General features: G+C 36.6%; 1 protein-coding gene across 6 annotated transcripts in view; it reads right to left on the bottom strand.

Moving 5' to 3' along the window:
- Window positions 1-182: 182 nt before the first annotated feature.
- Window positions 183-17,157, bottom strand: part of LOC134802950 (uncharacterized) — a 37,494-nt gene continuing 20,519 nt past the window's right edge. The window contains exons 1-5 of one of the 6 annotated variants that reach the window (XM_063775683.1): window positions 16,327-16,730; window positions 13,040-13,460; window positions 12,538-12,702; window positions 10,928-11,513; window positions 491-675 (exon numbers count right to left, since the gene is read on the bottom strand). In XM_063775683.1, coding sequence (XP_063631753.1) covers window positions 603-675; window positions 10,928-11,513; window positions 12,538-12,702; window positions 13,040-13,460; window positions 16,327-16,683 — 1,602 coding nt within the window. In that variant the 5' untranslated portion in view covers window positions 16,684-16,730 and the 3' untranslated portion in view covers window positions 491-602. Of the gene's footprint in view, window positions 1,236-1,614; window positions 1,765-4,158; window positions 4,580-5,137; window positions 5,549-9,967; window positions 11,514-12,537; window positions 12,703-13,039; window positions 13,461-13,907; window positions 14,465-15,303; window positions 15,725-16,326; window positions 16,731-17,157 lie in introns of those variants that run through there. The other 5 variants (XM_063775681.1, XM_063775682.1, XM_063775684.1 and 2 more) reach the window with 5 other exon arrangements.

Genomic DNA, 17,157 nt, shown 5'->3' with positions numbered 1-17,157 from the left:
ACTCCGCCTGGTACTCCATTCCCGTCTTTTCTAGGTCACCTAACTGACACGGGCCTACGTCATCATGCGACAGCGCTATATGATAATATGCGATAGCGCTATATATAGCGGCCATGTTGTTGTGACGTAGGCCCGTGTCACTCTGGGAATGGAAGACCATGTTTTATTAGACTATGGTAGCACTCATTTATCATTTACATTTCTAAAGTTTAAGTATATATAGAAAATAAATCAATTTTTTGTATGAACAACATCATTTACTCAAAAATTCTCATAATACTCATTTTTCATTTTGGACAGATCACATAAACACAAAACATAATATTGAGAAATAGGAAAATTGTTTTAATGGTAAACTTTCTCATATAACAAGTAAAATTAATTGTACATTTTGTATTCCATTACCATATTTCAAGACAGAATTGTCATTGTTTTAGATGAAGAAATAAAACAAATAAAAAATTAAAGAGATTCTGTTTTTTTATGTCATATTTAAATATGTGTTTTCATTATATTTCTTAAACTAACTTAACCCACTTTATTTCATATGGGAATGATGGTTGAATTTTTTTAGCTTTAAATCTCATCCTAATCATCATTTTTTACACTCCAATTGTATTAAAGGTGTACACAATGTACATTTTGTACCTTATTGTGTTAATTTTAGTCATTACACTCTCCACTACTAGTTTTTTTGCCTTTCACATGTATATCTTTTTGATAATCAAAAGCAAGTTCTAACTCACTAGGTTTCACATTAGTCCCCGTATCACTAAAATCAACACTATCTTCACTATTTCCATCATCATTGTCAACCATTTCTTCTTTTATGTCAATTATTAATCCAGTATGTTGATTTTTAACACTTTTTTCTTTTTTTACTTTCTTCTGCTTTTTATAATCCACTTCATGTTTTCTTTTACGAGATTCTTTCAAAAAACCCGTTTCGCTGAGATTTAATAAATCTTCATGAATCGCAACTTTACTTTCACGTGAATCTTCATCCGTCGACACGAATTCAGCTTTGACTATGTGACTATCAACTTCTATGAATTGAAAGTCATTGCTTTGATAACGGGCCGAACTGTGTGCATTTGTAGCATTGTTTGGGCAGATGGCGACGAGTGAGAATTGAGCAGTGTTGACTTGTTTGATGAATTCGAAGGTTTCTAGAAGCTTCGCGTCGCACTCACGGCAGACGGTTTTCGGGAGATAGTCTATGCTGAAGTCCAGTTCTGGAAATAGGTAGAAAATAGTCAAGTGTAAGTACAGTGAAAGAATTTTACTTTGGTGCCACGTCATACCTTGTCACGTGATAGCAATGAATCTCAATTTTGGCACTGTGTACTCCAATGGGGTTGGCCCCGTTGGCCAGTCGAAGTATTTTACAGATGTCAATTCTACGAATTGTGCTGAATTTTATGGCCTGGATGCTAGTGCAGTAAGCTAAGCTAGCTAAAACTAGAGACAGGTGAAACCTATAAATAACATATTGTTCCTTTTGAGCTTTTTGAGGACCCATATAGCAATTCATCGAAGTTTTTTATAGGAAGTTTATTCCTTCTGTTTTGTGGTGTCTGATCCTTCTACTGAAATGGGGATAAAGATACATACCCACTCGCAAATTATTGAGTGCAAGTGTAGTCATTTTGCCCATGAAATATGGTTTCTGAACGACTGGGGAACATTCCTTGAAGTCGCCGCAGAAGCGGCACTGCTCGCCTCTGTTCGGATCTGGCTGTGTTCGCGGGCTGGAGTCGGAATCTGGAAAAATTAGAGTATATCACATAAATATAACTGGCGCAACCCTAGCGGGTATTAGACACATTAGTTTAGTTATAACTTATAACACTGTCACTCATGACATACAAATGCATCTCCTCTCGTCTCGCGCGGTACAGGCCTAGCCTAGTGCGGGGACCCCTGGAAATTCGGTTCCATTTAACCCATGCTATGCACCCACCCGATGTCACAACAATTTATGTATTGCCTGTCTTTGTGTGCAATAAACTTATTTTTTTTCTTTTATCTAACAGTTGAAGTTGGTTGTGAGTAGCACTACTAACACTACAAAATAAAATGAGTTGCCCTCCAACCGCCGTTTTCTTACACAACAACAGTTACTGTTAATTCACGTGTTCACACTTTTGTTTGTCTTTGTACTTATACTACTGCTAATGAATGAGTAAGGACAATGTAATTAACGGAATAGTAGTAGTCAAAACATATATCGCTGTTTATAAAATTAGTTAATTGAATTACAACAATATTAAAAAAAAATCTTTCAAGTACTGAACATTTTTCGCCAAGTAAATAAACAAGTTTAACATTGACTGTAGCCTTATTTAGACAGTCATCTACTTTTGTTAGTACCACAACGGTGGTAAATAAGTATACCAACAACCATAGATTTTCATTAATTGTCATGTCAAGTTAATAGCTTTTATTGCTGTTAGAATTTATACAAAATTCATAAACCAATACAGAATTCACTGCTTTACTCATGCAATGACTGACATGACTACGAGCCCCGATGCACATGTTTTCGTCTAGTGAGACCATTTTTTGAGGTTCTCGCGTTTGTTCAAAAATAATGTTTTTGTTTTGAAATTACTAATATTTAATGCTAATACTAATGTAATTTAATTTTATATGATAATACTCTGCAGTAACTAAATCCAAATACAAGATATACCGTTTGTACTGAAAGAAAAAATATAATGATTTTTTATTTTTTTATTGACGTGTAGGATTACAACATATGTGAAAAGGCCTAAACTCTAAATCATAATTAGATTCCAAAAAATGTTGCCACTGCAATAACTTGTTTGTAAAATAGTAAATTCCTTTTTATAAATAAATACGCTAAGATAATTTATTTATTGGTAATTTTACGCATACGATTTAAAAAAGTACTTTTTCACTTCTCATGGTCAAAAAGTGCACCTTTATGTCGTGCGTAGACGACATAAAATCGCATTTTATGCTCTAGAGCATAAAGTAAAATCATCTATTACGACCCTTATTGACTTAGCAATAAAGTCCAAATTCTGCCATACAAACTGCCAGCCCTGCCGGCGCGCCCCCGACCGGCGCTCTCCCGATCGGCGTGCCCCGCATCTCCGACCGGCCCAAGAACAATTTTCTTTAGTCTTGAATAAATACGTTAAAATAACCTAAAATATTTGATTTTTTGTATATTTTCCTCGCAATCGAAGTGAAAAGCAGAGTGTACAACAAGGGCATAAATGTCCATTTTTACCCTCGTCTACTATTTTGGTCTTCGCTTCGCTCAGACCAAAAAATTGCCTCGGCTAAAAATAGGTCACTTTATGCCCTTGTTGTACAATCTACTATTATTTACTTATTTTTACATAAATACAAGACGCGCTAGTAAAAAGTGGCAACATTGTCTTACTTTTTTTGGAATCTGTATATTATTAGGGAAAGCAATAGGGCTCTGCCAATGTACTGACAATTTTGTTTCGAGCCCATGCATGCAGCAGTGCTGTAGGAGAGGACAATATGATTTGGACGACGTTTTTGTAAAGTACTTTTTTTCAGCAATAAGTCTCATGCAATTTTATTATACGATCAAAATAAACTAGATTAAACATTGCTATTATGGTTCCCATTACTGGGTCATTTTATGTTCATGTGTAAAATTTATTAAAATAAACAAAATTGTTGCGTGGAACTGGACGAAATAATTTGCATCGGGGCTCGTAAAACATAATCTTCCAAACAGTGAAATCATGCTAAGGCCCACATGCACCATTCCACTAACCCGGGATCAACCGGTTAAACCTGGAGTTACCATGGTTACCAGTACAATTTGACACTTGGTTGACGGTTTAACCGCTTAACCCCGGGTTAGTGGGATGGTGCAAGTGGCCCTAAGTGAACTATGAATTAGACCAGCGGTCGGCAACCAGCGGCCCGCGAGCCTCCCTGGCTATTTTGTATGTAATATTGACAAATGACAATGTCTGATAAAGTCATTTTAAATATTAACAAAGTGCAGCCCGCGTCCTGCTTAACTGCTATGTGGCCCTTGCCTGCTAAAAGGTTGCCGACCGCTGATTTAGACGTACCAGCATCAACTGCCTGTCTAATACGAAATAATAATAAATACTAACATAAACATTTCTTTCTTACCCTTAACAAATGTCTCGCCTTTACTCCGTTCAATCTTAGCCGAAGACTTCTCAACCGGCACCCGTGACACTGTACGAAAAGTATGCCCCGTAAACGACTTAGCGTCCGGCAGCTTCAAAAACTCCGCTATCTCTTTAGGCATCGCACTAAATTTGTTTATACCAATGACTTGCGCGCGGCATTTACCATTTCTAAATGCTTGGAAAAAGCGATTACTTGGAACTGAAGCTAGACGTAAGTCTTTATATTTTTTTACTATCTTGTAATATTTCCCTTCGACCACAAAATAATCTTGTAATGTATTTTTGCTGTGAGCTATTTTTATGATAAATTTTTCTCCATGGTCCTCTATGTGGTTTGTTGTGAGTTTTGCTAGTTCTTGCCGCCTTAGACCTCCAGTGACACCAAGAATTAGGGCTACCTGTAATTAAGTAGATAGATAGGAATTTAATTAGGACCAAGTAACAGGAGAAACATTTATTATAATTTTATTGTAGTTGTGGCACAGGGACTGTGTTGAAGATCATTGCAAATAAATTATTTATGCCTACTAAAGTGTTTATTAGGGGTCTCTGTTGTTTCCCATAAAGTTTTAAGTCATAATGTATTGTTTGTCCGCATTTTTGTTAGTCATAATTTGTTTGGTTCAGAAACGCGTAATTTTTCAGGATTGCCATAAAACAAACCTGCCCTATCTATAGGATAACCTTATAAAAATCCTGAAAGTTAACAGTTTCAGTTTTAGGAATAATGATGATATGACAAAACTTATTATGACTTAAAACTTTATGTGAAACAAAGGGACCCCGTTTATTAGCAATTCTTGCATTTGCCACTAAGCTCAAGTAGGAAGGAGCAAAATGAACTCTCGATAGACACTAATAAATGTGTGAACAGGCTCAAATGGAAGGCCAGCATTTACCCTACACAACCAAATTGACCTTATCCTCTAAAACAACAATATTTTGTTAATTCATACCTTATTAGCAAGATATTTATCATCGGGCGCCTCATCTATAAACTTCTCAACATTCTCAAACGTGAGAACTTTCACTTTGTTATCAGCTTTATATCCTTCAGATAATTTCTTCAAAAACGCGCGTAATTGATCATATTCTTTTATATTAACATTATGTCTGCGTTTCAAACCATTTTTTAACATGGAATAAAATGCCCATAAAGAAGTGGGTTTATATTTAGCGGACATTTCTTTAAAATATGACAACAACACATCCTCACTGAAGGAAGTTATGTTCTTTTCTTTTCGCCAAGAAATAAAGTTTTCATATGTTGCGATATACTTATCTTTTGACTTCATCGGTAATAATTCATCGGATGACATGTTTCAGAGTTAGATGAAAGGTCAAAATACTGAAGGCACGTTTCTTGTTTTAAGGTATTGTAATAGAAATTCCAATCAATACAGTTTACAACGACGTTTAATAAACACAAGAAATGCAATAACGACGATGTTGGATTGCTCCACTTGGGTTGGGTGTCATTAATGACTTATGACTTATGACATTGATTCCATACCACAGATAATATAATCGTTTCGTTCAGAAATATGCGGCAATATCTCGATTAGTTTAAAAAAATTGGGATTTATAGCTGGTCAAGCAGATCTTGTCAGTAGAAAAAGGCGGCAAATTCGAAAAATGTAGTCGCGAAGGGATATCGTCTCATAGAAAATTTGAATTTCGCGCCTTTTTCTACTGACAAGATCTGCTAGACCAGCTATATACTCAAACACACCCAACTTGTCAGTAAAATAAGGCACGGTATTCAAATTTTCTATGGGAGATGAAGCCTTCGCTTACATTTTTTAAATTTACAGATTTTTCTATTCACAAAGTGATAAAGTGTTGTGCACGCAAAAGGACGTCAAGTTGTGTCAACTTTAAGAGTGGTAACAGACTATCGCACCGCACCAAGAGCGAGAAAGAGATATCGCTTTTAGACGTGCGCGCCGCCGCCATAGAGAGTCAGCGCGCCGCCGCCGCCGCCGGTAGTCTAAAATTCGCGCCGAATATTTTTTTATAAGACAGTATTATGCAGTTAAAATATGTAATAGGTTATAGACCGATAAGAAATAGTTGAAAATTATAGCGGGCGCCACTTCCTACGTAACTCTCACATTTTTTATGAAAATACTTACTTACTTGGCAATAATTTAGTACGGAATTTTTTTGGTTATTGTATTTTTTTTTTTCTACAATTTTATGTCCCACCAACACAATACTAACTATTTCTTATGTGGCAGTATGATTTACATAAAAATGTGTTGTATGTATGGGTAAAACATATTTACAAAGTATAATGTCCAGTGTTTTAACCGTTCTCGATAACACGGCACTTTTGCTAAGTCCAGTATGTTGGACATTGCCAAGTATGCGAAGAGTAAAATTATCAAATTTTCTGGTAGTTTTTATGGTAAATAAATTAAACAGAGGTATGTTAGGTGTTTCAAAACGTTTTAAAAATTCATTACTTGTCGGTTTACAACGTAATGAACGAATGAACCAAATAGATAAAATAATATTTTTACGGATTTTTTTCCTGTGCGTTCATCAAGACATCAAGAGACAGACCCGATTTCATTTGAGAAATTTCTTACGAAAATATTGATAAAATTGCATGCATTATTGTAAAAACCATTCCTCAGACTGCCTCCTAGTCCTCCTACGATACCCCGCTAAGTTTGATAAATGACAGTAAAATTTTACCACCTACGAGCTATAAAGTTTTTGGAAAAATATAAAAATAATAGGTTTGACTTTAATTCATAACATAGTATAGTAAGTATTTGTAATTAAAAAATGCAATTATTCTATATTTATTAAAAACATGAATTTGACAAAAAAAACCTTATGCACATAAAGTACTGTATGTATCCAAAATACTGGACGTCTTTTCATTATGCGGCGTATCTTTTTATTTACACCGAACCTGGCAACATCCAACATATTTAACATACGTATGTTTTTTTCGGAACTATTATAAATAATTTTTTTTCATGATTTGTCTACAATAAACAACCACATAATAAGATAATAATACCAAAAAAATTATACTAACACAGTTTTTTGAGATTTTTTCCCTTGTCGAGGGGCTACCCGAGGTTTTCATCGATTTTTGACAAGTTTTGAATCGTATCTCCTTTTTTTGCACTACAGATAGAATTATAAGACAAACGGTTATCGGTTTTTCAATCTTTTATCTCCAGTTTTGTCCACCGGATTTTGAAAAAAATGAATAAGTACTTATTTTTTTATGAATTTTTTAAACATTGTCTAAAAAACACTTTTTTCGTATCTAGTTTCCGGTGATCTTACATGTACGAAATCTACATATTTGGGTTGGTCTTTGACGTCTCGAAAAAGATGTCCCGGGTTTTAATTTTAAACTAATTAACACAAAAGTTATGGCCAGCAAACCAGTTTTTTAGCCTAAAATTGTTCAACTTAGATGCCAAATATCTCGAAGACAATGAACTTTGAAGTAAATATGGGATACTATATTGCTTAAAGCCTTGCTGTTAATATAATAAGGTACAAAAAACATTAGAAAACTAAGGGATACAGATCGAAGGTCATTGGCGTGGGGTAGCCCCTTAAGGGTTAAGCGTAACTTTTCATTATACGTCTTAATGTTGAAAAGTTGAAAAATCCCACGCCGCCGGCGTTACGCCGCCGCCGTGGATTTTTTCGTGGCGCGCCGCCGCCTGATTTTTTTCGACCGGCGCGCACGTCTAATCGCTTTCTCGCTCTTACTTATGGGTGCGTCGCACAATGACCTTGGTGCGGTGCGATAGTGTGTTATGGCCTTAAAAAAGCAATGCTGAGCCGAACGGAGCCGAGTTTGCCCGAAGGGAGGAGTTTCGCACGCCTGCCCATACAACAGACCAGACACCGAACGGACTCCGACCAGACCAGACCACCGACGGCACCGACCAAAAACCGAACAGACTAAAAATAATGCTGTAAGAAGTCAACTAGCATTTTTGTGATAAGTCAACTGATGTTGCCACTACTTTTTGACTTTAGTAATTAGTTCCATTTTGTTTCATTTCAATAATGTGGAACTTTTACAGAGTCAGTAAAACTGGTTTTGGATCACAACCCAGGATTCACCCTGTAAAGTGCCGATTCAGGTTCAAGGGAAAATTCGTAACTGTAAACTATGTAGAGTTAGACCAAGAAAAGTCAAACGTCTATGAAATTATGACGTATAAATAACACTTGCACTGCGTGGGCTATCAAAATCGCTGCAGACTTTTCTTGGTCTAACTCTATATTGTTTTATTGTGATTTTTATCCAAATGTATTTAAAAGATTTTTATCAGTTTATCAACATGTTTTATTTTACATAATGAACGTATCGATATCAAACAGGATAAATCGATAATTCAAAGTAAACATCAAATAGAAAGTGTCGGCCAAAGAGGCCAAATATATTGTAACACACTTTATCACCATAGAAATAGGCATGTGTTCCACGAGTAGTTTATATTAGGCCACTTTGTTCGTCTGCTATTTAACGTTGACTGTACAATATCTTAAATATCGCAGTGACAATAAGTTATAGGTGTATAGTGATATCGCTCCAATTTCACCACGGTGACAGGTGCGACAATTGTAAAACATCACTGTTGCTGACGTCACAGGCGTCCATGGGCTACGGTTACCGCTTACCATCGGGCGGGCCGTATTCCTGTTTGCCACCATCATTGTTTTATTAAAAAAGACTTTATTATATCGGAAAAAAACATATTTCTCTTGCTAAGTTTATGACAATTGTCACAAGAAACACTACAATTGTCACGAAATTCCGACATATAACTCATTACCTGTCAAGTATTACCTACAATTCTTCTAAATCTTGACAATTGTCAGAAACTTCGCAAAAGAAATATCTGTTTTTTTCCGATATAATAAAGTTTCTTTAAATAATACAATGATGGTGGCAAACAGGAATACGGCCCGCCCGATGGTAAGTGGTAACCGTAGAACATGGATGCCTGTGACGTCAGCAACAGTGATTTTACAATTGTCGCACCTGTCACCGTGGTGAAATTGGGGCCTGATATCCTATATCGTTTAGTTGCTTTCATATTTATTCAATAAAGTTCAGTGACAATCAATTTTATTGTCACTGTCACAAGGTTTGAAGTGTCACAGAAATCATATTCCTAACCTGTATTTACAAAACAACACTTAAGGGGCCCACTGATTACCAGTCCGCCGGACGATATCGGTTAAATAGTAGGAGAGCCCAAGAGGGGATTTTTGCAGTTACTCGAGCGCGTCAGATTAAGATAAGAGTGATATCTTGCTACCCTGTGTAGTCTACCTTTACCCCTTTTAGCCATCTATGTTGAGCCCTAGCCATTGGTTGGTGGGGGGTTCAACAAATTGTTAAGCAGATTGTGGATTTGGTCATATAAGTCATATTAGTCCAAATTACAGCTATAATTGTCTATTACTAAATCTCATAATCACTTGTACGCATTTCCTTAATCTGATGGTTACAATGTAAAAATTAGACGTCGAACTTGTGTTCGTCAGTTAAGAAAATGCCAACAAATAAGTGTTATATTAAGTTATAGAAAAATATAGCATTAACTTGGACAAAAACGACCAAATCCACAAACTGCTTAACGATTTTTTAACCCTCCACCATCCTCCCGAAATTAAAAAAAATTGTAGGCGCTTTCCTGCCCGCTGGAAAAAAAAACTTTATATAACTTTTTTTTCTTCTATCATCTAATATTTCGATTCCAATAGGTCTGTACGACGCTCGACACTACACATTTCGTCGGGGATAGTGCAATACCGCGTAACTAACAAAGTCGATAGAGTTCTAAATTCAAACAATGTTACAAGGAAATTAGACCTTACTGCATTTGTTAGTTACGCGGTATTGCACTATCCCCGATGATTTAGCATCGTCGGCTCCCCAGCTAGAGTCGGACCAAGAAAGTCTACAGCGGATTTGATAGCCCACGCAGTGCAAGTGACGTTTAAAATAACACGTGCACTGCGTGGGCTATCAACTCCGCTGCAGACTTTTCATGGACTGACTCTAAAACACAAATTTTGACAGCTCCGAACTGACAGGCTGATATCGTCCGGCAAACTGGTAATCTGTAGGCCCCTTTAATAACAGAAATCACATATGACAGCGCATCTTTTAGCAAATCAGCTATTTAACAAATTTCTAAAGTTTAGATACAAATAGAAAATAGAATGAATCTAATTTTTGTATGAAAAGGATCATACTCATCTCTCATTTTGGACAAAACAAATCACACACAAAACAAAATATTTAGACATATGACAATTTCTTGTCTTCTAACAATACTGTTTCAATTTTAAACCATTTGAGAAACTAACATTTTCTTATATTGGTAAGTTAAAGAAGAAATAACTTATATAACAATAAGTAACTAGATATGTACATTTTGTGTTGCATTAATATTTTAAGACAGTTGGCATTGTTTTAAGTGAGAAAACGAAACAAACAAAAATAAAATATGGAAAAAAGATTCAGTCTTATACTTTTTTTATGTTATATCTTAACAAAATATTTAATTCGGTTCTTATACTGTATTTTAACTATATTTATTATAACATACTTAACCTTCTTTATTTTAGTTTCGGACTGATGGTTGATCTCATCTCATCCTAACAGTATATTTTTATATCTCATTTGTAGTAAAGGTGCACACAATACATTTTGTACCATAATTTAATTTTACTCAATACACTCTTCACCACTACACTTTTTGCCTTTCACACGTGTATCACTAAATGTCTGCTTCTCTTTTTGATACTTAAAAGCACTTTCTGCAAGTTCTAACTCGCTAGGTTTCATATCAGTCCCCGTATCACTAAATACTACACTATCTTCACTATTTCCATCATCATTGTCCATCCTTTCTTCTTTTATATCGATTATTAATTCAGTATTTTGATTTTTTACGCTTTTTCCCTTTTTCACATTCTTGGGCTTTTTATCATCAACTTCATGTTTCCTCTTGTGAGTTTCTCTCAAATATATTGTTTCGCCGAGAGTTAATGAATCTTCACAAATATCAATTTTACTTTCACGTGAATCTTCATCCGTGGACTCAAATTCAGCTTTGACTATTTGAGTATCAATTTCTATGTGATGAATGTCGTTGTTGCGATTTCGGGCCGATCTGTGTGCATTTGTAGCATTGTTTGGGCAGACGGCGACGAGTGAGAATTGTGCAGTGTTGACTTGTTTGATGAATTCGAAGGTTTCTAGAAGCTTCGCGTCGCACTCACGGCAGACGGTTTTTGGGAGAGAGTCTATACTGAAGTCCAGTTCTGGAAACAGAGGTAAATAGGTATAAATATTAAAAAAAAACATGATTTCAAAACAAGAACAAACAAACGAGATACTAGATGTCGAAAGACAACCGTTAAGTACCGAAACCGCGTCGTACGGCTGCGTTCGTGGCCCACAAATGGTCTCGCCGGAAGATCAGCGCTGACTTTTGGGTCAGCATTATGCTGAAGCGAGCCCATTTCGTAGTAAACTTTAACGCTTACCAATTTTATTAATATTTGTAGTTTTTAGTTATACTCTTGTATCTAATTTTAGTTTTAAGTTTGTCACGAATAAAATGCTTGATTCTTGAAGTATTATAAATCATATTTGGGGCTGTCCATAAATTACGTCATCGATTTTTGGCGATTTTTGAACCCCCCCCCCCCTATAATCATCCAAAAATCATGCTTCAAATGACCCCATTTCCTCCTACTTCATGCTACCGTCATCCGATGTCCAGACCCCCCCCCCTAATTTGAAATGACGTAATTTATGAATAGCCCCTTTGGTCAAAGACATAATTGAACTTAGAAGTAGTGTAAGATATTGTTTTAGTTTTTATTTGAGAGCCACTATGAGCTATGGCATTTGTTTAAAAATTTGTTTAATAAATAAAGAAACAAAAAAACATTAAGTACAATATGGAAGTTAACGATTTAGGTAATTATTACTGAGACTTAAATTATAGGTACATATAGCTTTTAAGTATTCGATAGGAACATTCCTCAACCGGTCCGACCAGAAAACTAAAGTCCATTTATTTTATGATATCCACAGGACAGACCTTAATAAAATAAAAAAGTTTGTAACCCAAATATAGTATGGAAATCGCCCGTCCATCGTGTGATACATCTCTCTTCTTGATCGGGACACTCTTGACAGAGCGGTCGTGGTCATCATTGGAAGTCTCCTTTTGTGACACGTTTGGCGGCTCGCCTCCACTCCTCCCTGACGGCTGCGCGTTTAGCGCATTCGTGCAAGGGGCCGTCCATTGCTGCCTTTATTTGGTGTGATACATACCGACTCGCAAATGATTGAGTGCCAGTGTAGTCTTGTTGCCCATGAGGTATGGCTTCTGAACGACCGGGCTACATTCCTTGAAGTCGCCGCAGAAACGGCACTGCTCTCCTCTGTTCGGCTCTGAAGGCGAAGGTTCCGGCTGTGTTCGCGTGCTGGAGTCGGAATCTGGAAAATAAGAAAGTAAGAATAAGATAAAGACTGTCATATAAGTATAACTGGGGCGCCGTGCTAGCGATCAGTTGGTACTTGGTATAGCTACACCAACCTGGGTCTCTGGATGATATAAGTGAAATACAAACTTCTTTTAAACAACAAACAACAACAACACACCATGACATGGGAAACAAGTAAACAACAGGTCAATACTATAGGTTTTTAATTGTTTTAATGTTTCGGATAGTTTTTATTGCACAAAATTCATAAAGCAATACAGTTGTAATTTTTAATAACTTAAGAAAAACAAATAAAATGACTGAATATAATCTTCTAAATTCTTTCTTACCATTAACAAATGGTTCACCTGCACACTGCTCAACCTTATCCGAAGCCTTCTCAACAGGCACCCGTGACCCCGAACGCAAAGTATGCCCCGTGTAAGACTTGGCGTCCGGCAACTTCAAAAACTCCGCTATCTCTTTAGGCATCTTACCAAATTTATTTTTCCCGATTACTTGCGCGCGGCATTTACCGTCTCTATATGCTTGGAAAAAACGATTACTTGGAGCCGAAGCTACACGTAGGTCTTGATATTTTTTAACTGTTTTATAATATTTCCCCGGGACCACAAAAGAGTCTTGCAATTTGTTTTTGGTATGAGGTATTTTTATGATGAATATTTCTCCGTGGTTATCTATGTGGTTTGTTGTGAGCAATGATAGTTCTTGCCGTCTCAGGCCTCCGGTGACTCCAAAGATAAGGGCTACCTGAAATTAGAAGGTAACATAAGAAATTGGCCAACTGACCATTTATTTAGGCATTAGGAACTGTGTTGAACCATGGTATGGTATGGAACTCATTGCAAATAATTCAATGTTAATTAGACTTAGACCAAGAGAAGTCTGCAGCGATTTTAATAACACTTGCAGTGCAAGTGATTTATACATCATAATTTCATAGAAGTTTGGACATTTAAAATAACACTTGCACTGCCTGTGCTATCAAGATCGTTGCAGACTTATCTTGGTCTGTCTCTAATAAAATACATAACTTATTTGTTCATGATAATTTTGGTCTAAAAGTATTGTATGAAATTAATACATATCATCAAAATAAGTAACGGTAGTAAGTAGGGTATCCAGGTAGGGCAAAGGGGTTGAATAACAAATCCTGATATATGAATTAACTGTCTCTTGAAGAAGAAAATGACTTACCTTAGTCGCGAGATACTTGTCATCCGGAGCCTCATCTATAAACTTCTCAACATTCTCAATCGAGAGCGCCTTCAGCTTCTTACAAACATATCCCTTATTCAAATTCCTCAACAACGCCACGACCCGCCGATAATTCTCCATACATATATCATGGTTACGTTTCAAGCCACATTTCAACATTGAATACATGGCCCATAGCGTAGAAGGCTTGTATTTAGCCGACATCTCTTCAAAATAAGATAATATTATATCCTCATTCAATGAATCCGTGTTTTTATCTTTTCGCCAAGTGAGAAAGTTTTCGTACGCATAAATATAACGATCTTTTGATTTGACCGGATATATATCGTTCTTAGTTGTGTTTACAGATAGCGGTTCGGAATCTGAATCGTCGGAGGACATTTTTAGTAAGTATTAACAGTTGCTTCGGCCTCCGAAATAAGCTTTTCGTTTACAGTAACTTCAATTTACTGAACAAACTCCACTAAATATGCCGAAGAACAACAAGTAAAAATTAACAGCGCTTGTGCAACGAATTAACAGAGCACAGCGAGTTTAATTATCGCTAGCACTTAGCAGAGAACTGTCATAAATTGAATGTCATTGATCCCACGCCACAGAGTGAAAATGTTTCGTTCGGAAATATGCTCGAAATATGAGACGAGTCATTGCATTCATGAAGATTGCACGCGGCGCTAATTTTAATTTTCGAAACGTGAGCTAGTTTCAAATTATATAATTTGATACGACATTGAAGCTAAGTTAGCAGTGATTTTGATAGCCCAGACTGTAAATTTGACCATAAATTTAAAAAACACTTCCAAAGTCTGGGTTATCAAAATCGCAGCAAACTTAGCTTGGTCTAACTCTAACAAATTGTTAAATTGAAGTCGAACTCCTGACACAATACCTTTGGGCAAAAGATATGAACTAAGTTGGGAAATAGTGCTAGTATAAGACAGACTGGGGGTGGGGACCCTCAATTATGCGTGGTCCAACACACACTTGGCTTGGTTTTAGGGTTCCGTACCCAAGGGGTAAAAACGGGACCCTATTACTAAGACTCCACTGTCCATCTGTCTGTCTGTTACCAGACTATATCTCATGAACCGTGATAGCTAGACAAATGGAAATACTAAAAAGTACGGAACCCTCAGTGGGCGAGTCCGACTCGCACCTGTCCAGTTTTTTTGGGTTATGCCTACCTATTACCACCACATCGGCACATTACCACTAGCATGTTACTGGTACACTGGTAGTAACAACTGAGAAAAAGGTATGCAGTAGTTTCCACCAATAGTGGTCATAGCAGATAATGTTGATGATAGCCGACGTAAATAACCCATAACCAATATTGCAACACTCAAAATTACACCAATAAAAAGTCACTCCTCACCATTCATTGGACCATCTGCACAGAGATCAGCATTCAGCAGCACCCTTGGGCATTCAGCAGACGTTGATGCTTTGCGAAAAGAATGGCCCGTATATGCATTGGCATCCGGCAAATTCAAGTACTCTGCTATCTCCCGAGACATTGAGCCAAACTTATTCTTACCAATCACTTGTGTACTACATTTACCGTTTCTAAATTGTTGAAAAAAGCGGTTCGTTGGCGCTTTCGTGGCGCGTAAACTTAGGTATTTTTTAACAATTTGGTAATATTTGCCCTGGATCACGAAGGAGGCACGTGATCTGTCTTTGGTGTGGGGTATATTTATTACAAATACTTCTCCGTGGTTTTGTATGTCATCGGTTGTCAAGTCTATGAGATCTTGCTGTCGGAAGCCACCGGTGACTGCGAGAATCAGAGCTGCCTGTAATCAATGTAAGCCACCATTTATTGATAGTTTTATTTATTGCACAAAAATCACTACTTAAAGTACACAAGGTGGACTTAATGCCAAAACTAGAAGTACTGCTCACAAAAAATAGTATAGAACCCTCATTTGTTTATGGCATACTTTATAGTTAAGAAACTTTAGCTCAATATTTCTTAAATATTAAAAGAAGATATATGGTAGAAATATTAATACACCTTTTTGACTTCTTAGGTGTTTAGATATGTAACGTCACTAATGTCAGTGACAAACGCTACATTGCAGGCTAGCATGCACTGGGCCCAAGACTAGGGTTGAAAAAACCCGGAAAAATTCCCGTTTTTTTCTAAAAGAGAGCACAAGAGTGTCCACAATCGTCACGTCCCACAGACCCGGGCCTAGGGCGGCAAGATATTAGGGGCCGCAAATGGTGACAAAAAATTCGCTGATGATAACAAGAAATAATTCAAAATGTAGTGTCGGTGCTGAGAAAGGAGCGGCTACAGGGCCTGGGGCCTAGGTCGGCAAAGATCGCAAATCCGCCACTGAGAGGGAGATATGTAACCAAAATTAGAATACTATTTGATAATTCAGCTTACCTTAGTAGCAAGATATTTATCATCGGGCGCCTCATCTATAAACTTCTCAACATTCTCATACGTGAGCGCCTTCACTTTCTTACAAACATATCCTTTAGATAATTCCTTCAAAAACGCGCCTAACTGGCCATATTCCTCCATATTAATATTATGGATGCGTTTCAAACCACTTTTCAACATGGAATAAATCGCCCATAAAGAAGAAGGTTTATATTTTGTAGATATTTCTTCAAAATACAACAATAACACATCCTCACAGAAAGAAGTGATGTTCTTTTCTTTTTGCCAAGAGATAAAGTTTTCGTAAGTTGTTATATACCTTTCTTTTGACTTCTCCGGTAACTCATAAAACGACATTTCGTCTGAGTTTGAGATATCAAGCCTCACAAAGTAAGAACTTATTATATCAAGTTAATACACGTAGAAATATCAATCGATACAGCTACACCGTATTTTATAATAAAATAAAACAATTAATAATGTTGCAGCGATGGAGAATCGTAGTCTCACTGAGAATAGTGACAATGACATTGATTGCATACCACAGATAACGCAAAGGTTTCGTTCAGAAACATGATGCAATATAATAAACGTAGAATTTTTTTTCAGGGATTAAATCTTCACAAACTACACTCTGGCAAACCCACTCTGTCAGTAGATGTCGCGAAATTATAAATTTCTAAAGTCGACTCGCCGCCTTTTCTACTGACAAAGTGGATTTGCCAGAGTATACAAGGAACTTATGCAGAAATCCATCACTCGTGATGGCGACACCTTTTGATATTTAACACATAATCAGTGAAAGAACAAGGATCAAATGGCGTTCTAAAA

Source organism: Cydia splendana, chromosome 25 (genome assembly GCF_910591565.1).
Source record: "Cydia splendana chromosome 25, ilCydSple1.2, whole genome shotgun sequence".
NCBI lineage: Eukaryota > Metazoa > Arthropoda > Insecta > Lepidoptera > Tortricidae > Cydia > Cydia splendana.
Note: the sequence above shows the minus strand (reverse complement) of the source record. Positions and strands in the feature narration are given on the sequence as shown.